Genomic DNA, 26200 nt, shown 5'->3' with positions numbered 1-26200 from the left:
TGAGGAAATGTCAGTGGTGCAGCACAATCAAATCTGACAATAAGATATTGGGAAGGAATACTACCACTTAGAGACTAAATGTTGTGGTAGAGGTTTATCAGATGAGGAAATCGTAAGCTCTATGACAACCGAATCAGATGAGCAGTGTGTAACTGGAGAGGTTTAAGTAGAAATAAGTGAGGATACACTCAAATGTGTTTCTTCATATGAGGCAAATTTTGTAGGTTTCAGGCATACCACTCCAAATAATGGTGTTAACATTGAATCGTGATGAATGGGAGAAGTCCATTCAGAGAGAAGTGGTAAGTATTTCAAAAAGTTGTCATAGGTGGGCCTATTTGCAGGAAAGATTCAAGAGCCAAATCCTTAATGCATGTACATTTTCGACATCATACATTTTCAGTCACTCAGAAAAGGATATATATATATAAAATAATGTTGAGATCCAGAGAGGGAGCAACTTGGATTATCATTACATAACACTGCCGCACAAATAACTTATTGGATTCTGATTAAATAAAGTCACTGCAATCACTGAAAGAAAACAGTTAAGAATGAAACATCAGCACAAATAATCGTTTTTCCCGTACAGTTCTATAATTGCACCAGGCACAACACACAACAAGCTGTTTGACCACAGTAAAAGTCCAGAAAATCTTTGTATTATTCAGAGCCCCATTAAATGACACCATATATTGATTCTACAGACCCTACTGAGTACTCCCCCACCCCACTTTTACATCAGCACAAAATAATATATTTTTCTCTAATAAGCCCATATGTAATCCATATGCAGTGGATTTACATTGTGGCCAATGGAATGGGTGGAGTAAAATGCCAGAAACACTGCATATTATTCAGTGCCCCTTGAAATGACACCATATATGGATTGTACAGGCTCTAATGAGTATTCCCTACAATACTTTTACTGCGACATCTAGAATAGTTTTTTGCTCTATAAGCCAATATGTATTCAATATACAGTGGATTTACATTGTGGCCAATGGAATGGGTGGAGTAAAATGCCAGAAACACTGCATATTATTCAGTGCCCCTTGAAATGACACCATATATGGATTGTACAGGCTCTAATGAGTATTCCCTACAGTACTTTTACTGCGACATCTAGAATAGTTTTTTGCTCTATAAGCCAATATGTATTCAATATACAGTGATTCGCATTGAGAGCGTTTATTTGACCTTGGAACATGTTTTAAAACCAAAACATTTTTAACCTTTAACTAGGCAAGTCAGTTAAGAACAAATTCTTATTTACAATGATGGCCTACCCAAGTCAACCACGGACAAGGCTGTGCCAATTGTGCGCCAACTTGTGGGACTCCCAATCACAGCCAGATGTGATGCAGCCTGGATTTGAACCAGGAACTGCAGTAATGCCTTATACTGAGATTCAGTGACAATCACAAGGACAGGTGAAACAGATTAGGATGTGACACAGTAAAATGGCTCTTTGGATAGCTTTAACTACAACCTATATCAATGAGCGTTATCATTCTAGCTAACAACTGCTGCATCCAAAATAGTTATTTTGCAAAGATCACAACCAAATATAATCTTAGCGACTGTTCAAGCAAGAAACAAAACATTATTGTAAGTGTATGAGATCCTAAAAATGTTATTTTGTTTAGAAGTAATAAAAACGTAAGTGTTTGTTGTGAATAGGCGCAGGTGGCGATGGCTTTTTCACTGCCGCCAAGAGTCGCGCTAAACTTTGCGTGACGTCAGTGTGCCCTGTACTGAAAAAATGTCTACAAAGGCACAGATACAAAGACGAATCCTCTATCAATCTCTATTTGACACTAGTTGACTGCAGGTTTGTTCGAGTTTCGATTGGTCTGAACTGTGTGAATTGCTCATATCTGATTGGGTAATCCAGTTTTAGCAACTCCCAGTATCTCCGCCTCACTGCACAGACCCACTCAATGTAAGAGAGACTGCACTCCAATGTAGTCCATCAGAAAGGGTATCTAGCTAACGTTAGCTATAGCCATTTTACTTGGTGCATTTGGTTGTAAGCCGAAGTAAAAATAATGGCTAAGCAGCTAGGAAAGGATTTGGATGGGATCATTGGGGTGTATGTAGTTTTGTGTCACGAGGGTGCTTGTTGCGTTGTGTACTAAAGGTGGTATCACTTGGGTCTTGCTGCCGTCTGTTTACCTAGCCAACTGAATTTGCTACACCAGCAAAGACACATTGGGATGTCCATGAAGCAAGTTCATCGTAAGTTTACATTACACTTTTCATTTCATAAATGCACAATCTTCCTTCGAGTTGCCTCGGGTCTCGCTCATAGGCGATTTGAGGGCTCGCGCTAAATAGCTAGCGGGCAGCAAAACTAACTGATGTTATTTGCTTATTGCTTGGTGTGATCACTGCAATGAATGACCAATATTAAATGTCAACTCGTGTGTTAGTTAAAGCAAAGTAACTAACTTGCTAGCGTGTCTTGTATCGCATGTTAGCTAACTAGCTAGAAACTAGAACTTTGCCACTCAGCTTTGCTATAGCTAAATATAGATATAACCAAATTGCTATGCATATTATCAGCCAATAGCGATTGTAACTAGTTTGCCTGCTACTGTAACGTCAGCGTACTCTTGATCCCTGGCAACTAACTATAACGTTACCCAACTAGCTAGCTTGTTAGTTGACCTTACACAATAGCCAACTTTAGTTAACGTTAACTACTTGTAGATAGATTCGTGAATGCACCCATGCATTATGTTTAGCTACCATATAATAACAAGTTAGTAAAGTTTGTGCGCGTGTAGCTACGTCAGTATACTAGCGTATTCATTCTAGCTAGAACGTTAGCTACACCGAATATTTTCTAACGTCCTCTAAGGCTATAATGCCACAGAGGTGCATTGAACCTGCCTGTGAAAACACAATGCCGATGGTTGACAAACCAGCTCTTCATGACTAAAACGCTCATATTTTAGACCTCAAACTAAGGATATCAAGCTTAGTAAAAACAACCATATATTATAATACACAACTATGCAAAAAAAATAAACAAGATTGCATGGGCACTAGTCTGTGAATCTTTCTCTGGTTGGGTGTGATCTAACCGAATTGTGGGGACGCCAGTAGCAACACCACCGAGTAGGGATGTGTTTGTGTCTAAAGTTAGTTGGAACAGGATGATCATTTTAAAGACGATGGTGCATGGAGAAGGATGGAAGCGGAATGCCAGAGGTCCATGCAAAAGAGGTGGTGGATTTATTAACCAAAAGAGTTACAAACATAAGGATGAGTACATGTAAAATGAAGGGTCCCGGGATATGAGAATGCTATAAGAAAGCTTCATTAATTAGAAGAAAGAAAGAACATTTATACAAAAGTCTCTACAACCTCAGAACAAGCTGGGCCCAGCTAAATACATACACAGCCCTGCCCAGCTTGGACTGACCATTACTGCAGTTAAGTAGAGGGTAGGCTACACAACCAGAAGTTCAGGGTAAATGCTTTCAAACATGATCACAATAGGTTTTGAACATTTAGTTTTACACAACATCAATGTCATCATAGTAGCGCAATACATTATTCAATATTTATGCTGCAGTAACATGAAATTCAATAGCTATGACACTAGGCCTTTAAACTAACTGCTTTAGCGGCTATTGACTATAGTCAAAACAAATGCTATTTGTCACATCCGCCGACTACATTAGATGTACACTTGACTGTGAAATGCTTACTTATGAACCATTTCCTAACAACGCAGAGTTAAAAAGTATGAAAATTAGCATAAAAAGGAAATATTAACAATAATGATGCTAGATACAGTACTGATACTGAGTCAATGTGCTGGGGTACGAGGTATTGACACTTTGTCTGTTTGATGGTTCGTCGCAGGGCGTAGCGTTATTTCTTATGTGTCCTGATCCTTGAAAGCGGCAGCTCTAGGCTTTAGCTCAGTGCGAATGTTGCCTATAATCCATTGCTTCTGGTTGGGATCTGTACGTACGGTCACTGTGGGGACGACAACATCGATTCACTTAATAATGAAGCCGGTGACTAATGCCATCTGATGAATCCTGGAACTTATTCCAATCTGTGCTATCGAAACAATCATGTAGCTGTAGAATCGGACCACTTCTGTATTGAGCATGTCACTGGTACTTCCTGTTTTGAGTTTTTGCTTGTAAGCAGGAATCAGGAGGATCGAGTTGTGGTCAGATTTGTCAAATGGAGGGCGAGAGCTTTGTATGTGTCTGTGGCGTAAAGGTGATCTACAGTTTTTTCACCTCCAGTTGCACAGGTGACATGCAGGTAGAAATGGTATCTTCTGACTGGGAGAGTTTTGTTAAGCCTCGACGCTTGCTCAAAACATTAACACGCTTCGCTTGCAGTACATTCTTGGAAACATAAAGACTGTATCTTTCATATCAGTGAGAAGTAAGCAAAAGCTTAAATTACTACACGCCTTTGGATAGGGTTAGTGTTACCACATGGCCATATCTCCATGTTACATCGCTTGTTTACGGAAGACGGACTGAAGACATAATTAGCACAGGTGACAGCCTATCTATCTAACGTGCTCCGAACACTTATGTGTAAGCATAGCTGTGGAGGAAGTGTAGTTCATCAGCTGAAGGCACGTACATCTTGTGGATCTGTGCAAAACTGCTACAGTAAGTGTATCTTCTTATTCGGCATATTCTGATTTACTTTTCTAAACGTTAAAACACAGTGTCGGAATTGTAGTTCACATGGAGCCAAATGTGGCCGAATGTAACCACTGAAATACAAATCTGATTACTGACCATGGAACTTGTGTGTGAATGGTTAAATCTGATGTATTTTCCTTGAAGGGGTTTTTATTTGCCCTCAATCTTGTTGCTTGTTAGCTGCTCTGTGAATTGTTTACAAACGAGTGAATGTGCTAGAAAGCTAATTGGCTACCTAGCTAGCTAGATGACTGCTAGCCAAAAAGTTGGATCATCTTATGACTGGGGAAACGTCCATAGCAGGCATTGTTACCTAAACTTGCTACATAACCTCTGAGTGATGGGAAGCACGAACACCAATCAGCCTAGAACACTGTGCACACAGCCATGTCAGCAAATGAATGCTGTCTGAACACACACATCCAATTTGAAAAACAAAACTGATTTGAGCATTAAGGCATGCAGTGTGAACAAGGCTTAAGTCTCTCTCTCTCACACACACACACACACACAACACAAATCTGCAAGGGAGAAAATCCCCAAATACAGATGTGCAAAGCTGATACAGATGACTCAAAGCTGTAATCGCTGCCAAAGGTGCTTCTACAAAGTATTGACTTGGGTGTGACAGGCAGCCATACAGTCCAAATCCCTGCTGCAATATGTCAGTTTCAGATTATACTAACGGCATGAGCCCCTCAGTTATTGTTTCAGGCTCCAGGTGGCTAATTATAGACCACACTGGTGTTTTTTCCCCCTGTTCTAGCCTTTAATCTTTGTAATGGGGCCAGTTCAGCATATTTGAAAAAAGTTGTTATTCATGTAAAAGTGTGTGGTGTGACGGGACTATGCTAGAGAGAGAGACAGACTGCAAGTAGATTTGAACTTGCTCGTTCCATTTTCTAAATTGAAACCAGAAGGGAACTGAATTAGCAAGGCTCTGTTCTCTTTTCTGTGGTACAATTTAAAACAGCCTTGTCCCTCTGGACCACTGTGACTACATCTGATGAATCCCATTTAGCTCGGTGCCAACTTTAATTTTACAGTCCCCTTCTTCTCAAGTTGAGAAACTCTGGCCTCAAAAAGCACTCAACTCCTCCGTGTGAAACGCACACACTCTTCTGAAATGGATATTGATTTTGCTAATAAATTCAGGCAGTGATTTTTAAAGTTTGTGTGTGAAAGAAGTAGAAAGGACATTTTATCTAAGCCTTTTCCATTTAGAAAGTGTCGAGAGCAACTCGCCTAATTTGTGATAAGCATTGAGCATTCAGGCCTCAATTATTGTCCTGAAGTAGCATTAGCGCGCGTAGCCTAGGCCTAACGCTCAGTTAGCATCTGTTTTGCGCTGGCCCCTTCTTCAGCCGTGGCTCAATACCGTGTACAGTCTGGAGCCCTGATCCACAGACGTACTGTAGTCAACCTAATGGGACAACGCTAGCCACAGTTGATAGTCCTGTTATTTGACCAGCCGTCAGAGCTCAAGGGCAAAAATATTGTCTATTGCCTTGTTTATAAAAGCATGGGGTGGTTTGACATTGAGTCAAACGCATGAGAATATGGGAGCTGATACTCTATGCATGGCATGCAAGGTACAGTACGAAGACCAATTCCTGGAGTGCACGCTGACAGACAATCAGAGAAGAGATGTTATAATAACATCAATGAACAGTCAAAATGTATTGTGTTGATGCAGAATCTGTTAATCCATATAGGATTATAGGACAACTGGATTTAGACATGAAATGTTACCAGGCACATAGCCTAGATGGCCCTTCAAGAGTCACTATTAGATAATGAGGCAAGTTGACAGGCTTCCCTGTGTAAGGCCTTCCCCCACTGGTGTTTCAATTGTTGATGACTTACTGAATTTCTTGTTTTGCTGGGCTCAATGACAGGGCAGGGGGTTAGGAACCGGAGCCAGGCTGCTTCTCTCCTAACCGTGTCTCAGAGATCTCAAATTCTCGAACGTTCCCTTTCATAGTCCCCTCCCTGCCCGGCTTGGTCCCTCTGATTAATTTGTGGTGTCGTGGCGATGACATTTTTGTGCTCGGTGTGAAACTGAGTGGGCTCTTAGAAATAAACACAATTTTTTCAGCAAGTTGCAGATGTTACATGGCTGAAGATTGAAATGTCCTAGTGTAGACCTACATTTGTCATTTCAGGATTACATATTTTTCTTTTAAACTGGATTAAGCTAAATTAAGTAAATGCCACACATTGTTTACCTAGGTGGCACTTTAGATTATAAACTCATAAAAAGTAACCTATTAGGCCCATAGAAGGACAAACAGAATCATTTGAGTTCCTAGCCCTGCCAAGGCAACCGTCACATCTGAAAAAGACCCATGGGCATAAATAGGTCGGTAGAAGCAGGATCTGAGGTCAGATGGCACCTCATCTCCATAGTGGGCGGTGTCCCTCCCTTCTTGGCATCATGATGTAGCAGGACGACTGGTCCAGTTACTCTCATATTTTTGTTGTATCTTTTTGCAACGTCATTGGATCCAGGCTATCATGAAATAACGTGGGCTATCAGTGAGTAGTATGAGTGTGTATTTTGGGACTATTAAGGTTCTATCTGCATTTTTGTCAATGTATTTATTGACATAGCCTTGTACTCTGAATAACCCAATTCATGTTGTTAAATTCATAATGATACTAGATAAGTATTTCTGACACCATTCAAACCAATGAGGGTTCGGAACTTTAAAGCCAGTTATCTCAATCGTCTTTTTGCAGATAGAACCTTATAGTCCCACGCCGTCAAATAGTCGTCTAGCGAGCCTAAATCATAGCCCAGATCGCCTTACGGGAACTGGTTTATTCTGAAGCGTGTTCAATGTTTTTATACTTTTAAAATACAACTGCTTAGTTTAGCAAAGAAAGATCTAGTATTCTTTCCTGAAACGTCTCTGGTTTGTTAAATCAGTAGCTGGTCACCCCAGCAGCCTCAGGTCAGCTCACTTGAGACCAAGAGTAGCTCAGGGTTTTCCTGTTGAACTAGGCCTATTTGGTTTTACATTTACGCCAATCATTTCTGTGTTTAACAGACTTGTTTTGCCGAGTACAATAGTTTTGTGTTAGCTTAGTACATGAATCTTGGCCTAACTATTCATATTAACTTTTTGGGGTTTATTCTCTCATGCATTTGTGTAGGTGGTTAATGGTTAACTTGTTGGTGAAATTCAAAAGACCTTTGTCCTTATAATGTTCTCTCTTTCTGGGAAATAAACGGCTATCAACATTTTGACATCAGCTATAACTTTTTTGTTATACTACTGACCGCAGAAATATAAACTAGTCTAGCAGGCAATACTAGAGCATTGGTGCACTTAATGTAGCCTAATTTCTAGTGACGCACTGATAAGACATTTTTGGCCGATATCCGATATTTTCCGTGGAAAAAAAAACTATACCTATAACCGATGTTTAAGCATTCCAGTACAGTTAAATAGTTAACACACACACACACACACACACATGGACGCAGCATTCTAAGGCACTGCATCTCAGTGCAAGAGGTGTCACTACAGTCCCTGGTTCGAATCCAGGCTGTATCACATCTGGCCGTGACTGGGAGTCCCACAGGGCTATGCATAATTGTCCCAGCGTCACACGTAAATAAGAATTTGTTCTTAACTGACTTGCCTAGTTAAATAAAGGTTACACACACCACACTGACCAACAAGTTATTTTGTTGGCATTTACGTATGTCCCCATCACCAGTAAAACATCATCAAAACCTATTTCTTTCACTTACTTACTGTGCTGTTTCATTGTTCATTTGTTTCATTCTCAGCCAGGATTTCTCATACTATGGAACGCCGTTTGGGTGTCAAATAACATTATTTGACCAATCAGGACCTGAATATGACTGCACATAAATTAATGAACGCGTTCAATTATTATGTAATTATTACACATAGTGTAATCAATCACTCGAAAATTCATATGTCACAACGATTCATCGATACATATGCTATGATGCTGGTAAAGTTGTCTCGCGCACCTACAGTTCTGGATATATATATATATATATATATATATCTCTATATATATCACACACACACACACACACACACACAGTGGGGCAAAAAAGTACTGTCAGCCACCAATTGTGCAAGTTCTCCCACTTAACGATGAGAGGCCTGTAATTTTCATCATAGGTACACTTCAACTATGACAGACAAAATGAGAAAAAAAAATCCAGAAAATCACATTGTAGGATTTTTAATTAATTTATTTGCAAATTATGGTGGAAAATAAGTATTTGGTCAATAACAAAAGTTTATCTCAATACTTTGTTATATACCCTTTGTTCGCAATGACAGAGGTCAAACGTTTTCTGTAAGTCTTCACAAGGTTTTCACACACTGTTGCTGGTATTTTGGCCCATTCCTCCATGCAGATCTCCTCTAGAGCAGTGATGTTTTGGGGCTGTTGCTGGGCAACACGGACTTTCAACTCCCTCCAAAGATTTTCTATGGGGTTGAGATCTGGAGACTGCCTAGGCCACTCCAGGACCTTGAAATGCTTCCTCATGAAACCAGGACAAAAAAAAGACAATGATTTGGGTGATTTACCAAAATGTAAACCATATAGTCCCTTGGCGGAAGGATTGTTGACATTTTGTATCTAAAAGCATAATTGAGAAAAAAATAATCAAAGTTGGCATACAGTTGAAGTCGGAAGTTTACATACACCTTAGCCAAATACATTTAAACTCAGTTTTTCACAATTCCTGACATGTAATCCTAGTAAAAATTCCCTGTCTTTAGTCAGTTAGGATCACCACTTTATTTTAAGAATGTGAAATGTCAGGATAATAGTAGAGAGAATGATTTCTTTCATCACATTCCCAGTGGATCAGAAGTTTACATGCACTCAATTAGTATTTGGTAGCATTGCCTTTAAATTGTTTATCTTGGGTCAAATGTTTCAGGTAGCCTTCCACAAGCTTCCTACAATAGGTTGGGTGAATTTTGGCCCATTCCTCCTGACAGAGCTGATTCAGAGCTGATTCTGAGTCAGGTTTGTAGGCCTCCTTGCTCGCACACACTTTTTGTTCTGCCCACAATTGTTCTATGGGATTGAGGGCAGGGCTTTGTGATGGCCACTCCAATACCTGTGGTTGAAAAACGAGTTTTAATGACTCCAACCTAGGTGTATGTAGACTTCCGACTTCAACTGTATGTATGCCATTTTGGCCATGTGACCCAGGCCTCCTTTAGACTCCATAATCTTCTGTCTATCGGTGCTAGAAAGCTAAACTTGATGTCGTATGGAACTTTACCGCTTACTCTGTAATATGTAGGCCTATTATTTCATGGTCTAATCCTTTCATCACATGCAGTGCTACTGCTTCCATATTTATCTACCTTTGGCTTTGCACTTGTTCCATCTCTCCCAATTGTTCTTCTGAATGACTCTGTGTCTGTCAGTGTCTGTCTTTATTCCTCTGCTCATCTTCCCATTTTCAGCTGTGTTTCTTGACATTCCTTTTCACTGGTCTGACTAACGAGCCACTAAGTGCCACAGCAAAACAACACTGTGACGTCGGTGTGCATCTTGTCACCAATTAATCATGCTTAGGCCGTAGTCTGTTTTTCAGTGGACTCGCCTTGTTTCCACCCTGCTGTCCTCATCTGACAGAAATTGTGTTTGTGCAAATCCCCCAGGCTTGGTTCTTTTGTTGTATTCAATGTTACTCTTAAGATTTGTAAATATATTTGAATGCAGTGCCAAAAGCCCACATAATTCCAACCAGACTGGTTAAAACGCACATATCTGAAATTCCTTGTTTTTCTGCCGGGGATGGGGGGAAAAAGAGTAAGGTGTAAATTATTCGGGATGTTTGTGGGTTATAAATAGCTGTGTGTTTCCAAAGCGTTTTGTGTTTGAAGTAAAATCCTTATCTGGATCATTTATTTTAATGTGTTTGGCTATAAAGTTCAGGCTATTCATAGAGATTATTGACCAGATCTGAGTTCATTGAAGTTTTGGAGAACTCACTTGATGCACAGCAGCACTGCTTATATGCACAGCAGAACTGCTTATATGCACAGCAGAACTGCTTATATGCACAGCAGAACCTCCCCCCTTTTTGTAGGCCTGCGGACCAACATATCTTTGAAGTTTTTTTTAGGAACTAAGTTGGTGATTCAACATACTGTTGAGAGTTAGCACCTTATGTATTCTACTTTTCTATTATGAAATGTGGTTGTGCATCAGCCGTCACTCAATTAGCCCATGTCAGCTAAAATAGTCTAGGTGCCAGCTATGTAAACTTGTAGAAAGAATGGTCGAATTACCGACTGGCGTGGAGCACATTTGAATATCAGTTATCATATTAAAAACGGCAAACATTTGCCTCCACCCTATGGCAAAATGTGTAGAATTGCAACGAACAAAGGGGACGAACTACGAATATGGTGACGAGGCCAGCCGCCTTTTGGCACACCAACTTAAACGCCAGTCAGCATCATCTCATCTCTCAGGTATGACTCCTCCTGTAATCTTACAAGTGATCCCTCTAATATTAATTCAACTTTTGTGTCATTTTATTCTATCCTCTACCAATCCGAACCCCCATCAGATAATATGGTCATGGACAACTTTTTTAGATAACTTGGATATCCCATCCATTGATATGGACATGAGTGAAGTTCTGGACAACCCTCTGCATCTTGATGAGATAACAAAGGGTCTAAAGTTAATGCAAAGTGTCAAGGCCCCAGGCCCTGATGCTTTCCCTGTCGATTTTTATAAAACCTTCTCAGATCAACTCGCCCCATTACTATTAGATATGTTAACCGACTCGTTATCACCGCCCCCCCCCCCCCGACCGTAACTCAAGCCTCCATCTCACTTATACTTAAAGATTAAGATCCGGTGGAATGTGGTGGATATCGGCCCATTTCACTTTTGAACGTTGATGTTAAAATATTAGCTAAGGTTCTAGCATGCCGGTTGGAACCGTGCCTTCAGGATGTCACATCTGATCATCAAACGGGTTTCATCAAAGAGTGACAACTGTTTTCCAATGTACGCCGGCTTTTGAACATTCTACTCTCCTATCTCTCCAGACCGCAAAATTGTTTCTCTTGATGCAGAGAATTCTTTCGACCAGGTGGAGTGGGATTATTTATTTAAGATTTTGTTTTTGGTCCAATTTCATCTAATGAAATATGTCTGCTCTATTCTGCTCCTACGGCTAGCATACACACCAACATTCAAAATACTTCCCCCTGTCCAGAGGGCACCCCCCCCCCCCCCCCCCCCCCCTTGCATAGAACCGCTTTCCTTGGCCTTAAAATTATCACCATAATTCACTGGAATCCACCGAGCTGGTGAAGAGCACAGTGTTGCTGTATGCCGATGATCTATTATATCACTAACCCTGTAAACGCTGTCGATAACAATGCATATTTTAAACACGTTTGGATCATTCTCAGGTTACAAATTGATCATTCAGAAAGTGAATGTTTTCTGATCAACCCTGCTGCCAAGCAAATTCACCCTGGAGCCCTGCCTTTCCGTCTGTCGCCCTCTGGTTATTCCTATTGGTGTGGATATAATACACTCTCTGGCTACTCTCCATAAAACTCACTTTGCAAGCCTAGTCACATGAGTTAAAGCGGACTTTAACAGGGATAGTCTGCCTCATTAGCTGGCAGAATCCAATCTGTTAAAATGAAGGTTTCTATACCTTTTTTCAATGTCTTCCCATCTTTCTGCCGAAGTAATTTTTTTTATTTATTGTGTCCGTATATTAATATATAATTTCCAATTATATGTATGCTGCTTTTGTTAGAGGGAGGTGGTTCAATAAGTATAGGGGGATAAAAGGATGTATCTGGTCAATTTGTATTTCTTTATGTCCAAAAAATGGCATGCATTTTGCTGTAAAGTGCATATTTTCTCTACCATGCATGGCAAAAAGTGCAGGTTTAAAACATTTTTTCTTCTTCTCCGCTGTCAAGGGGTGGGGGGCGCTAAAAATGGAGTCAGTACGGCCCCTCACAATGAGTTCCGTTTGTTTGTGGCCCCCACCTCCATCAATGTTGCCCATCCCTGATCTAGACCTTTTAACCTGTTGCCTCTCTGGTTTCCTCGACAGGGGCCTGAGCATGGACCGCCGACAATGCTAGTGCTACCATGGGCAGCGTCACACTGCGCTACTTCTGCTATGGTTGCCTCTTCACCTCTGTGACCTGGTCCGTCCTGCTCTTCCTCTACTTCAGCCTGAGCCAGGACAGCGGCCGGCCCTCCTTCAGGAATGTGCCCATCCAGGGGCCCCAGGCCAAACGCTTCCAATCACGCTTCACCAGAAGCCCTGGAGGAGGCCAAGAGCAAGGCATCAAGGCAGTCCCTGCAGCAAGAGGCAACAAAAAGGCCGATCGCTCTCCGGAGATGGGTAAGTGAGCCCTTCAGAGCATGAAACTTGAAAAAGATCTCTGTAATCTATATACAGAATTTAGGAGGGGTGTATGTGAGAAGGAATGTTCTGATGATAGGAGTTTATAAATGGTTGTCAGTTTGTTAACCTCTCTGATCTCCCCATCCCGGATCCGGTATCAGGAATACAGACTCAAGCTCATTACCATAACGCAACGTTAACTATTCATGAAAATCGCAAATGAAATGAAATAAATATGCCATCTCTCAAGCTTAGCCTTTTGTAAACAACACTGTCATCTCAGATTTTCAAAATGTGCTTCTCAACCATAGGAAAACAATAATTTGTGTAAAAGTAGCTAGCTAGTGTAGCATTTAGCGTTAGCATTAGCGTTAGCATCCAGCACGCAACATTTCAACAAAAACATAAAAGCCTTCAAATAAAATCATTTACCTTTGAAGAACTTCTGATGTTTTCAATGAGGATACTCTCAGTTAGATAGCAGATGCTCAGTTTTTCCAAAAATATTCTTTGTGTATTAGAAATAGCTCCGTTTTATACATCACATTTGGCTACCAAAAAAACCCGAAAATTCAGTCCTCAAAACGCAAACTTTTTTCCAAATTTACTCCATAATATCGACTGAAAACATGGCAAACGTTGTTTAGAATCAATCCTCAAGGTGTTTTTCACATATCTCTTCATTGATATATCGTTCTTGGAAGCATGGTTTCTCCCCTCAATCAAATGGAAAAGTACAAGCAGCTGGCAATTGCGCACCGAATTCCACGCAGGACACCAGGCGGACACTTGGAAAATGTAGTCTCTTATGGTCAATCTTCCAATGATATGCCTACAAATACGTCACAATGCTGCTAACACCTTGGGGGAACGACAGAAAGTGTAGGCTCATTCCTTGCGCAATCACAGCCATATAAGGAGACAATGGGAAAACAGAGCTTCAGAAATTCTGTTCATTTCCTGGTTGACGCATCATCTTGGTTTCGCCTGTAGAATGAGTTCTGGGGCACTTACAGACAATGTCTTTGCAGATTCTGAAACTTCAGAGTGTTTTCTTTCAAAAACTGTCAAGAATATGCATAGTCGAGCATCTTTTCGTGACAAAATATCGCGCTTAAAACGGGAACGTTTTTTATCCAAAAATGAAATAGCGCCCCTAGAGATCCAACAGGTTAACAAAGCTCATGTGAACTGCCTCATAACCAGCTGCATTGCCTTCAGAGTTTCACACATCCAGAATGATGAGCTTAAGCTCCACAAGCTCACTCGTACTCATGACAGATTCTCGAATGGTTAGGACATTTTGAAGGTCTGTATTATTCATTGGTCCCCAAGGGATGCTTGTCGTGTTGGCTTGCTCCCATGTCAACTAATGAAACATTTAACAGGCAGGCAGAGTGATGTGAAAACGATCGGCTCCAGAGTGTAGCCTAGGTGATTCCACAATGCCTTTATGCGTCAATGCCCATTTGGAGTTGGACAGTGAGAAACACAGGACCAATCAAGCTAACCATAATTCATTACGGATTTTCGTTGAGCAGGTTCGGTTGGCATTGATTTATTATTATTATTTTTTTAACTGTCCGAAGCAGGCGCAAAGAAACAGACATTGTGCATTGCAGCAATACAAAGGCATGTTTGAAGTGTCTTTGGATACGAGTGAGGCCTTCAGATAGCTGTTGAGTGAGTTGTTTCCATGGAGTTACTAAGCAAAGCCATTACCACCCACTCAGGATGACGGCTGCTTGTGTTACCATGGCAATGTGTACCAGTCTAACCATCCCCAGTAGTGGATGCATCAATAAAATCCTCATACTGACACAAGCGCGCATCCTTTTTTCTTCTCTCCATCCTGTCTTTTCCTCTTCAGGTATGATTTTTAATGAGCAAGACCAGGAGATTCGAGACATGGGCTATCACAAGCACGCTTTCAACATACTCATCAGCAATCGACTGGGCTTCCACCGAGACCTCCCCGACACTAGAGACGACAGGTGAGTGAGAGACCTCCCCGACACTAGAGACGACAGGTGAGTGAGAGACCTCTCCGACACTAGGGACGACAGGTGAGTGAGAGACCTCCCCGACACTAGGGACGACAGTCGAGTGAGAGACCTCCCCGACACTAGGGACGACAGGCGAGTGAGAGACCTCCCCGACACTAGGGACGACAGGCGAGTGAGAGACCTCCCCGACACTAGGGACGACAGGCGAGTGAGAGACCTCCCCGACACTAGGGACGACAGGTGAGTGAGAGAGCGACAGCGTGTGAGTGTGGCATATATTTGGGTTTATTGACTCTGTGAGAGTGGGGGCAACGGTAGCCAAAGGTTAAATGGGAAATGATGTCAATCTCTCTCTGCCTGCCCTGTTGCCCCTATGAAATCCAAATACAAGGCATCTGTCTAGAGATGATTTGGTTTAGCACTGGTCTGAGGCTAACAAGTAGACCTGCAGCTTGGAGTATTATCACATGTTATTTGTTAAGATTAGTTGCTTGTAAATGCAAAAACGAATTGGCTTGGTCAGTCTTGACAATGATTGGTACAATCAGGTGGTTTTAAGAGTTTGTAAATCCTGCTTACTCAGCAGACATGTTAGGATAGGGCAGAGGGTGAGTAGTTGAGGCATAATATGTTACATAAGCAAAGGGTAAAAACTGTTAATGTTTCCAAGGGGCAAGGCTTTCACAAGGTTGAGGAAAGCTCTGTAGGTGTGACTGTCATGATCCAAATGTTTCACTCCAAGCTGCACAGTGAAACAGCATGAGAGTTTTATGCATGCCATTACTAAAGATGGTGAATACTGATCCTAGTTATGTTTGTCCCTGTCAAATACCTAGATAGGACTCTAGTGCCCAAAAGACAGTTTTAGCGTGGGCAGCGCCATTGAATTTTTCACAATTTTGAAGTAGTCAACACGGTGGAACTTCCTAAAAGGAAGGATCACTTAATTCCGTACATGTCACCAGGTGGGATCAGCCAATTAATTATACTAGTGAGGAAACATTCCACAACTGCAGGTGGCAGTAAAATGGCCAACCTTGGTTTTACAACTGATCAAACAATACACTCTCGGTGGCTTCAGCTTGTTTACCAACTCCTAGAAGTAGTAGTAGAAGAAAATGTACTATAGCCTCGATGGTGCTGCCCATAACGGGACAGATGCAATGTCTATGGTCCCTGTTGTGACACCCAGGACTTGGCTAATATGTGTTGGTGGCCCCGCCCACCCCCTCTGTCTCTCAGGTGCCGAGATGGAATCTATCCTCTGTCCCTCCCCACGGCCAGCGTAGTGATCTGCTTCTTCAACGAGGCGTTCTCCGCCCTCCTGCGCACCGTGCACAGCGTCCTAGATCGCACGCCTGCCTACTTGTTGCATGAGATTATACTGGTGGATGACAGCAGTGAACTAGGCAAGCTGCTCTTTTCAGTTGTCTATTTAGGATGTGAACTCTTGGGTTTTGTTCAGGCTCGCCTGAGCCAGGTAGACTATAACAAGGCCCAGTAAATGATTGGATGCTGTCGTGGACTGTGTGCATCCGTCTACAGTGTGCATGCTTCAATTACCTAGTTGGTGAACAAACGCAGGCTACTGTATTGTGTTGACGTTATCGAATGCCTGTGTGTAAATGAAGTCAAAGATCTTGGATCTCAATAGGATCTACCTGTATAAATTAAACTGAGCTCCATCTGAAAGCTTCTGTCCTTTCCCTCCACCACAGCTGACCTGAAGGAAGACCTGGACATATATGTCCAGCTCAACCTCCAGGGCAAGGTCAAGGTGGTCCGCAACGAGAAGAGAGAAGGACTGATCCGAGGGAGGATGATAGGGGCCTCTCATGCCACAGGTGAGCCCTCCCGAGACCATAACTCCTCACTAATGTAACATATGAGGCAGTTATTTTACCTGCATCCCTATGTTTACTGTCTAGTCAAGTTCCACACGGAAGTAATATTGTTGTATTATGATCAGCTGCAGTAGGATGAGAGGAAGAGGCTACAGAGGAATCCAACAGTGTGTGTGTGCGCGTGTCTGCGCAAACAGTGCGTGTGTGTCTGCGCAAACAGTGCGTGTGTGTGTGCGCAAACAGTGCGTGTGTGTGTGCGCAAACAGTGCGTGTGTGTGTGTGCGCAAACAGTGCGTGTGTGTCTGCGCAAACTGTGCGTGAACAGTGTGTGTGTGTGTGTGTGAACAGTGTTGTGTGATTGAACAGTGTGTGTGTACGTGCAAATGTCAAATCCCTGTAGATGTGTACCTCTAACCCCAGGAACCACTGAAGATATCTTGCCTCTCGGATACTAGAGGTCGACCGATTAATCGGAATGGCCGATTAATTAGGGCCGATTTCAAGTTTTCATAACAATCGGAAATCTGTATTTTTGGGCGCAGATTTTTTTATTTATTTTTTATTTTTAATACCTTTATTTAACTAGGCAAGTCAGTTAAGAACACATTCTTATTTTCAATGACGGCCTAGGAACGGTGGGTTAACTGCCTCGTTCAGGGGCAGAACGACAGATTTTCACCTTGTCAGCTTGGGGGATCCAATCTTGCAACCTTACAGTTAACTAGTCCAACGCAATAACGACCTGCATCTCTCTCGTTGCACTCCACAAGGAGACTGCCTGTTACCCGAATGCAGTAAGCCACGGTAAGTTGCTAGCTAGCATTAAACTTATCTTATAAAAAAACAATCATAATCACTAGTTAACTACACATGGTTGATGATATTACTAGATATTATCTAGCGTGTCCTGCGTTGCATATAATCTGATTGAGTATACAAGTATCTGACTGAGTGGTGGTTGGCAGAAGCAGGCGCGTAAACATTCATTGAAACAGCACTTTCATGCGTTTTGCCAGCAACTCTTCGTTGTGCTTCAAGCATTGCGCTGTTTATGGCATCAACTCCCGAGATGAGGCTGGTGTAACCGAAGTGAAATGGCTAGCTAGTTAGTGCGCGCTAACAGCGTTTCAAACGTCACTCGCTCTGAGCCTTCTAGTAGTTGTTATCCTTGCTCTGCACTTTTACTTTCTTCTCCAACACTTTGTTTTTGCATTATTTAAACCAAATTTAACATGTTTCATTATTTACTTGAGGCTAAATTGATTTTATTGATGTATTATATATTAAGTTAAAATAAGTGTTCATTCAGTATTGATTAATCGGTATCGGCTTTTTTGGTCCTCCAATAATTGGTATCGGCAGGGTAGCCTAGTGGTTAGAGCGTTGGACTAGTAACCGGAAGGTTGCAAGTTCAAACCCCCGAGCTGACAAGGTACAAATCTGTCATTCTGCCCCTGAACAGGCAGTTAACCCACTGTTCCTAGGCCGTCATTGAAAATAAGAATTTGTTCTTAACTGACTTGCCTAGTTAAATAAAGGTAAAAAAATAATAATAATTGGTCGTCCTCTATCGGATACATCCACACTGGCCATGCCACCCCTCTCCCTGTTCTTCTCCATCCTCTCTCCTGATTTGGTGTTTACTTTCTGAAGGGGAGGTGCTGGTGTTCCTCGACAGCCACTGCGAGGTAAACGAGGCGTGGCTATCGCCCCTGCTGGCGCCCATCCAGCGGGACCGCAAGACGGTGGTGTGTCCCGTCATCGACATAATTAGTGCCGACACGCTGGCCTACAGCCCCTCCCCCATCGTCCGTGGGGGCTTCAACTGGGGGCTGCACTTCAAGTGGGACCCTGTGCCCGCCTCAGAGCTCAACGGCCCCAACGGAGCACTGGGCGCCATCAGGTGGGAAACCAACCAGACCTTGTCGGGAATATAGGTGTGGAAAATGCTGAACCAGAATGCTGAACCAGGCCAACGACTTCTATATTTAATGGTTAAATAGACAAACAATAGGGAGACGCACGTTCCTCTGAGAGGTTCCAATCTGCCCCATTCCAAAGACGAGACAGTCGTTATATGCTCATCCGTATCCCTGTTCTCTCTCCAGCTGCCTCAGAGTGCCTGGGTCCTGGTCAAAACATAGGCAACTTGCAAGGCCAGAGTGAACCATGGAGTAGACATCTCTATCGCTTTAAAATGCCTATAGTTTAATTACAGCCATCGATCGGCCTTATCCCCAGGAATGTCACTTAGACAGCGCAAACTCCAAGCTAGGTTTGCCGCATTATAGATGCAGAGGAACCAGTATGCACCTGAATGCACTCAACAAAACTATGATCTTGTTTCCCTAAATTGTATTATGAAAGCATAACTGTACTATTGTATTTTATAACTTAGCTGGTCATGTTGGCAATAGAACAGGATTTCAAATGATGCTCACCTGACCCAGATTGCGATTTATAATGGACCTTTTGGATTGCTTAAACAACATTAATTGTGTGCTAGTGAGGAGGCAGGGTTGTTTTCAAAACAACTACAAGTATGCTTGCTCTAGTTCCTCAACAGCACAGCTAGGAGAGATAAAAAAAAACACCTTATAGTTAAACTCTTGAGTCATCAAATTAGTGCAAATTAGTCATCTCACTCAAACCCTTGTCATTACTTTGTCTTATGTTGCACCTACCCCACACTTACCATGAATATTCATGTTACTGAATGTATCCAGAATATATTCAACAAATATGTCAAAGTACAGTATATGTAAAATGCACATAAAATCAGTGTGCTGTTTGGATTCAGTCTGTCAGGGGAACTGTTGTCTCAACTTTGGTCTAATAATTTCCCTTTATATTGCTACCAATGTTATGCATATGTTTTCATATTTCTGCATCCATATAGGCCAATTCCATAGAGTATAAAGGTTTAATGCTCAAATTGATTGGGAATAGCTCAGACCCCCCCCCCCCATTTGTTTTGATTTCAGCGTGCATGAACCTGATATCAATAAAGCCCATGTGATATAGAGTTGTGTTCCCATCCCCTTGTTATGGAGTCATGTGAAAGCTAATTAGTGGTCATAGTAGGACGCCTGCGTGCTTTCAATCCATTACTATGGCGTCTGCCGGCTTTAGCCTTAAGGTCTTCTCGGACACCCCTTAGTGTTAAAAAAAATACAATCTCTTTCAATTTCTCTCCGTTTCGCTCAAATGCTTGCGTTCTGGGCTTTCCATAAGAACATAAGCCTACGGTCACACAGAGATGCATGAAAACGCATTAAATCGGATACGCATTCATCATGGTCCGTCATCGTCAAATTCAAGGCAATTATTTTCTGAAGAGTTGGATACGCACAAAGGCCGGAGTTGTGTTATTTGTTTTGACGGACAATCACCTCTGGCAATCTGTCAAACGGATGGCTCCATTGAAAAAAAACATTCTCTGTCAGTAATTATCTCACAGCCTAACTAGAAGCCAGAGGCATTGTTTTCTCACATTAGTGGTTGCGCTGCAGGTACTACCTTAAAGGATACTGATGTAACGACAATGCCGGCTCACACTTTGTCTTACTCCCCCTCCCCCAGGTCCCCCACCATGGCCGGTGGTCTGTTTGCCATGGACAGGAAGTACTTTAACGAGCTGGGCCAATACGACAGCGGCATGGACATCTGGGGCGGCGAGAACCTTGAGATCTCCTTCCGGGTAAATAAAAGGGTCACACATACTCACTGCCTTTCACACGTCACAGTCAGTCTCCGTAGTGTGTACACTCTGTCACATAACATACACAACATGTCTGCTTCATGTTATTCTTAGGCAGGGTACAGATGCTCCCAAAGTGACACCCACCCTTTCAATTGAACATATTTTTCCCGTTTTAGGAGGGGTGCCAAATCAACTAGGTGGGGAGCACAGATGCACCTGGTCAAATGAGCTGTGACACGTCAACCACTCGTCATATTCTCAAGACACTTGGTTTATTTACCCACGTTTTGGCTCAGTTAGTCTAAGGCTTTGCCCTGGCAAAGTCAAGCTTTTCTTCCCCTTAGAAAAATACAGAATTAAGTCAAATGTTTTAGCTGACAGCCAAAGGCAAGTTTATTTCTCTATATTATGTTTTGTTCCATTTGAGTTGGATCGCCGCAGGCTGGCAACTATATATTGGCTTGGCTACATGAATCTCTACAACAAAAATTCCTTTCTCGCCTCAAGAGTTTTTAGTTACTTTTACCACATCAGAGTTGGACATTTCTCTTCCAGTCCTGTTTGAATATTCTTGGCAAGACTACCTTATCATGTCTTGCTATGTTACCTTATTTGAAAAGAGAGTACAGTATATTTTTCTTCACTAAGGAAACGTGATGTACAGTGCATTTGGAAAGTGTTCAAACCTCTTGACTTTTTCAACATTTTGTTACGTTACAGCCTTAATCTAAAATGTATTAAACATTTGTATTTTATTTGATCTACACTCAATACCCTAAAATGACAAAGCAAAAACAGGTTTAGACATTTTTGCAAATGTATTAAAAATACAAAATGTAAATATCACATTTACAAAAGTATGCAGACCCTTTACTCAGTACTTTGTTGAATCGTCTTCGGCAGTGATTACAGCCTTGAGACTTCTTGGGTATGACGCTACAAGCTTTTCACACCTGTATGTGGGGAGTTTCTCCCATTCTCTGCAGATCCTCTCAAGTTCTGTCAGGTTGGATGGGGGTCATCACAGCTATTTTCAGGTCTTTCCAGAGATGGTCGATCGTGTTCAAGTCCGGGCTCTGGCTGGGGCACTCAAGGACATTCAGAGACTTGTCCTGATGCCACTCCTGTGTTGTCTTGGCTGTGTGCTTAGGGTCGTTGTCCTGTTGGAAGGTGAACCTTCAAGGTCCTGAGCGCTCTGGAGCAGGTTTTCATCAAGGATCTGTCTCTACTTTGCTCCGTTCATCTTTACCTCGATCCTGACTAGTCTCCCGGTCCCTGCAGCTGAAAAACATCCCCACAGCATGATGCTGCCACCACCATGCTTCACCGTAGGGATGGTGCCAGGTTTCCTCCAGATGGGACACTTGGCATTCAGGCCATAGAGTTCAATCTTGGTTTCATCAGACCAGAGAATCTTGTTTCTCATGGTCTGCGAGTCTTTAGGTGCTTTTTGGCAAACTCCAAGTGGGCTGTCGTGTGCCTTTTTACTGAGGAGTGGCTTCCGTCTGGCCACTCTACTAGAAAAGCCTGATTGGTGGAGTGCTGCAGAGATGGTTGTCCTTCTGGTAGGTTCTCACATATCCAGAGGAACTCTGGAGCTGTCAGTGACCATCGGGTTCTTGGTCACCTCCCTGACCAAGGCCCTTTCCCCCCTGATTGCACAGTTTGGCCGAGCGGACAGCTCTTGGAAGAGTCTTGGTGGTTCCAAACTTCTTGCACTTAAGAATGATGGAGGTCACTGTGTTCTTGGGGCCCTTCAATGCTGAATAAATGTTTTTGCACCCTTCCCCATATCTGTGCCTAGACACAATCCTGTCTCGGATTTCAACGGACAATTTCCTTCGACCTCATGGCTTGGCTTTTGCTCTGACAAGCACCGTCAACTGTGGGACCTTATATAGACAGATGTGCCTTTCCAAATCTTGTCAAATCAATAGAATTTACCACAGGTGGACTATTCTATACTAAGTTGTAGAAACATTTTAAGGATAATCAATCGAAACAGGATGCACCTGAGCTCAATTTCGAGTTTCATAGCAAAGGGTCTGAATAGTTATGTAATAAATAAGGCTGATTTTTTTCCTTCTTTTTTTCCCTAATTTGCAAAAAAAATCTAGACCTGTTTTCACTTTGTCATTATGGGGTAAATGCTGGAGTATTGAGACAAATTAGAAGTTTTAGCTTAACTGTCCAAATAGATTGAGGGAAGAAAATATGTAATCAGTTTTAGAATAAGGCTGTAAAGTAACAAAATGTGGAAAAAGGGAAGGGGTCTGAATACTTTCCGAAAGCACTGTATGTGAAACATTGTCAGATTACATTAACCATATGGCTCTGTACTATGGGAAATGGAGCTGATGTTTGGTCAGACTTTATACACTCCCCTACATATTTATTTGGACAGTTAAGCTAAAACGCTGAATATTTGCTCTATACTCCAGCATTTGTGATTTGAGATAAATTGAGGCGATCTTACAGAACGTCACTTTATTTAAAGGCACCCCCCCCTCCCATTTAAAGGTGTTGTAAGTATTTGGACAAAACAAACTGCAAATGCATTCAACAAGTTTGTAGAGTCATCTTCATAGTGGTATACTTGGCCATAGAGTCTGCTCCTGCATGGATTAAGTAAAAGGGGTTTGAGTTTTTCTATATAGAAGCTCAGTCATGAATGTGTGTGTGGTCTACAGTAGGAAGTTATTCACAACATGCATATAATATAGCTTAGATGAAGTGCGCTGGCGCTCGAACCAAGAATTCAAATATTTTCTGAACTGCTGAATGTGTGTTAATACAATGCATTTGTCTTTTCTCAGATCTGGATGTGTGGGGGCCAGCTCCTGATCATTCCCTGTTCGCGGGTTGGTCATATATTTCGTAAACGCCGGCCCTACGGGTCACCCGGAGGTCAGGACACCATGGCCCACAACTCCCTGCGCCTAACCCACGTATGGATGGATGAATACAAGGTACATGTACAGAGTAGTAGTACAGGCTGGGCGGTATAGCGTATTTTACTCTATACTGGTATTTGGTGCATGGACCAGTTTTGGGTTTTTACTTTTTTATAACGGTATTGTTAATGTTTGGTTTGTTTAATGTGCTATGCTGCTACGCAGGGTCGTCTTTCTCCTTCCACACACACCAATCCCAGAGTGCTCTACCACGAGTCACAACCATTTCACTTGCCATTCACTCACAGTGAGTGTCTGCATGGTCAATGCTGCAGATACAACAAGATGGTGACAACGATAATGATTTCCACTTTGCTCCTTAATATAAAATCCACAAGCGTTCTATAAAAATCTAATCCATGTTTATTGATGAAGTACACAGGTTTGCAGATGTTATTGCTGGTGCAGTGAAATGCTTATGTTTCTAGCTCCAACACACACAATCCAAAAAACAAACAAGAAATATCAGAATGAGCAATGTCAGAGTCCAGAATATAAATAAATATGTAAAGGGTGTGTGTTTATAGACAATATATGAATAGAAAAGGTGTGTACTGCAGTAGTTATAGGATGAGCCATGACAAGAACACAATATACACATATAAAGTGGTAAAACAGTATGTGACCAGTGTTCTATGACTCTATGTACATAGGGCAGCAGTCTCTAAGTTGCAGGGTAGAGTACCGGGTGGTAGCCGGCTAGTGACAATGTCTAAGAGTCAGGGCAGGTTACTGAGCGGAGGCCAGTTAGTGATGACTGTTTTAAGAGTCTGGTGGCCTGAAAATGGAAGCTACACTATTAGTTTAGTTTATGTATCTTACTATCTGCAAACAGCTAGTTTGTATTTTTTTAGCAAGTTGTGGTTTTAAAATAAATTGTGTTAGCCTCTAATGCTAATCGCTGGGTAGCTAGCTAGCTAAATGTACCTAGTCAGAGCAAACATGGCTAGCTAATACAAATCAAATGTTATTTGTCACATGCGCCGAATATATCAGGTGTTTCACCTTACAGTGAAATGCTTACTTACAAGCCCTTAACCAACAATGCCATTCAAGAAATATAATTAATAAAATAAACAATTTTAAAAATCCACCAATTAGAAAAAAAAAAGAGTCAAATAAAATCAATCAAAAGGTAACACTAGAAATGTACATAAGAATAACGAGGCTATATACAGGGGTTACCGGTACTGAGTCAATGGGCGGGGGTACAGGTTAATCGAGGTAATTTGACTATGCATAGATAATGAACAGCGAGTAGCAGCAGTGTAAAAATGGGGGGTTTGTCAATGTAAATAGTCCAGGTGGCCATTTTGATTAGTTGTTCAGCAGTCTTATGGCTTTGGTGTAGCCTTTTGGTCCTAGACTTGGCGCTCCGGTACCGCTTGCCGTGCTGTAGCAGAGAGAACAGTCTATGACTGGAGACTTTGACCATTTTTGGGGTCTTCCTCTGACGCCGCCTAGTATATAGGTCCTGGATGTCAGTAAGTTTGGCCCCGGTGATGTACTGGGCCATATGCACTACCATCTGTAGCGCCTTACGGTCAGATGCCATACCAGGCGGTGATGCAACTGGTCAGGAGGCTCTCGATGGTGCAGCTGTAGAACTTTTTGAGGATCTGGGGACCCATGCCAAATCTTTAAGGTCTCCTGAGGGGGAAAAGTTGTTGTCGTGCCTTCTTCACGACTGTCTTGGTATGTTTGGACTATGAGTTCGTTGGTGATGTGGACACCAGGGAACTTGAAACACTTGACCCGCTCCACAACAGCCCCGTCGACGTTAATGGGCCCTGCTCAACCCTCCTTTTCCTGTAGTCCATGATCAGTTCTTTTGTCTTGCTGTGTGTGTGTGAGAGAGAGACATTAAAAACTTCTCAACTAGCCTACCTGGTTAAATAAAATAACCCTTCATGTGTTACCATGCACTGCTCATAAACAATATTTACAAATTGTATTATTCAAAACCCTAAAATACTGTGAAAAATATTGTGATATGATATTTTGGCCATATCACCCAGCCCTAGTACACACGATTTGAAATTCAGTCCTAAGTCACCCATTCCATGCTGGTGGCCTGTAATAGGTAATAGCCAAGACTGAAAACCACTGATCTGAAGAAATCCCTTTGCACACCTTATTTTTCCCAGAGGCTTCTATTATAGCCTCCAAGCCATCTATGGTCATAAGCAAAGGATTTATTTAATTACTCTCAGCTCCATGTCTTGATCAGCACAGTGATGTTTGTTCCTTTCCAAGCTACAAAGGAGAGCTATAATTGCTTTCCACGGACTGAAAATTGCCAATCTAATTGGAAAGTAAACTAATACCGTTGTGGTCTCCCTTTCACACACCTCCTCGTCTCACAACGATTGAGTCTGCATTTGCTTTCTCATTTCCCCCTCAGTGTGTGGACGGTTATTGTTACCAAACTAAGCAGTGTGCACAGAGGCCTTGAATATTATTAGTTAATAGTTAATCATTATTACTTAGACATCTTGGTTCCTTAGGGGCACATGAGGCATCCACGAGAGTGCCGCGGTTTCCGGGAAGATTATGGATGCTGCCGTGTAGTCGCTC

At 42.1% G+C, this 26200-nt stretch overlaps 1 protein-coding gene across 2 annotated transcripts in view; it reads left to right on the top strand.

Annotated features, from left to right (window-relative positions):
• The first annotated feature begins 1932 nt into the window (after positions 1-1932).
• The window catches only part of LOC139367008 (polypeptide N-acetylgalactosaminyltransferase 11-like), a 46745-nt gene continuing 22477 nt past the window's right edge, over positions 1933-26200 (top strand). Inside the window, exons 1-8 of one of the 2 annotated variants that reach the window (XM_071104856.1) lie at positions 1933-2241; positions 12817-13113; positions 14987-15110; positions 16365-16531; positions 16841-16966; positions 18620-18869; positions 20549-20666; positions 23486-23638. In XM_071104856.1, the coding sequence (XP_070960957.1) occupies positions 12855-13113; positions 14987-15110; positions 16365-16531; positions 16841-16966; positions 18620-18869; positions 20549-20666; positions 23486-23638 (1197 nt within the window). In that variant the 5' untranslated portion in view covers positions 1933-2241; positions 12817-12854. Of the gene's footprint in view, positions 2242-7085; positions 7233-12816; positions 13114-14986; positions 15111-16364; positions 16532-16840; positions 16967-18619; positions 18870-20548; positions 20667-23485; positions 23639-26200 lie in introns of those variants that run through there. The other variant, XM_071104855.1, reaches the window with a different exon arrangement.

This window comes from Oncorhynchus clarkii, chromosome 15, assembly GCF_045791955.1.
Source record: "Oncorhynchus clarkii lewisi isolate Uvic-CL-2024 chromosome 15, UVic_Ocla_1.0, whole genome shotgun sequence".
In the NCBI taxonomy this organism is placed as follows: Eukaryota; Metazoa; Chordata; class Actinopteri; order Salmoniformes; family Salmonidae; genus Oncorhynchus; species Oncorhynchus clarkii.
This window is presented reverse-complemented; position numbering and strand designations above follow the sequence as displayed.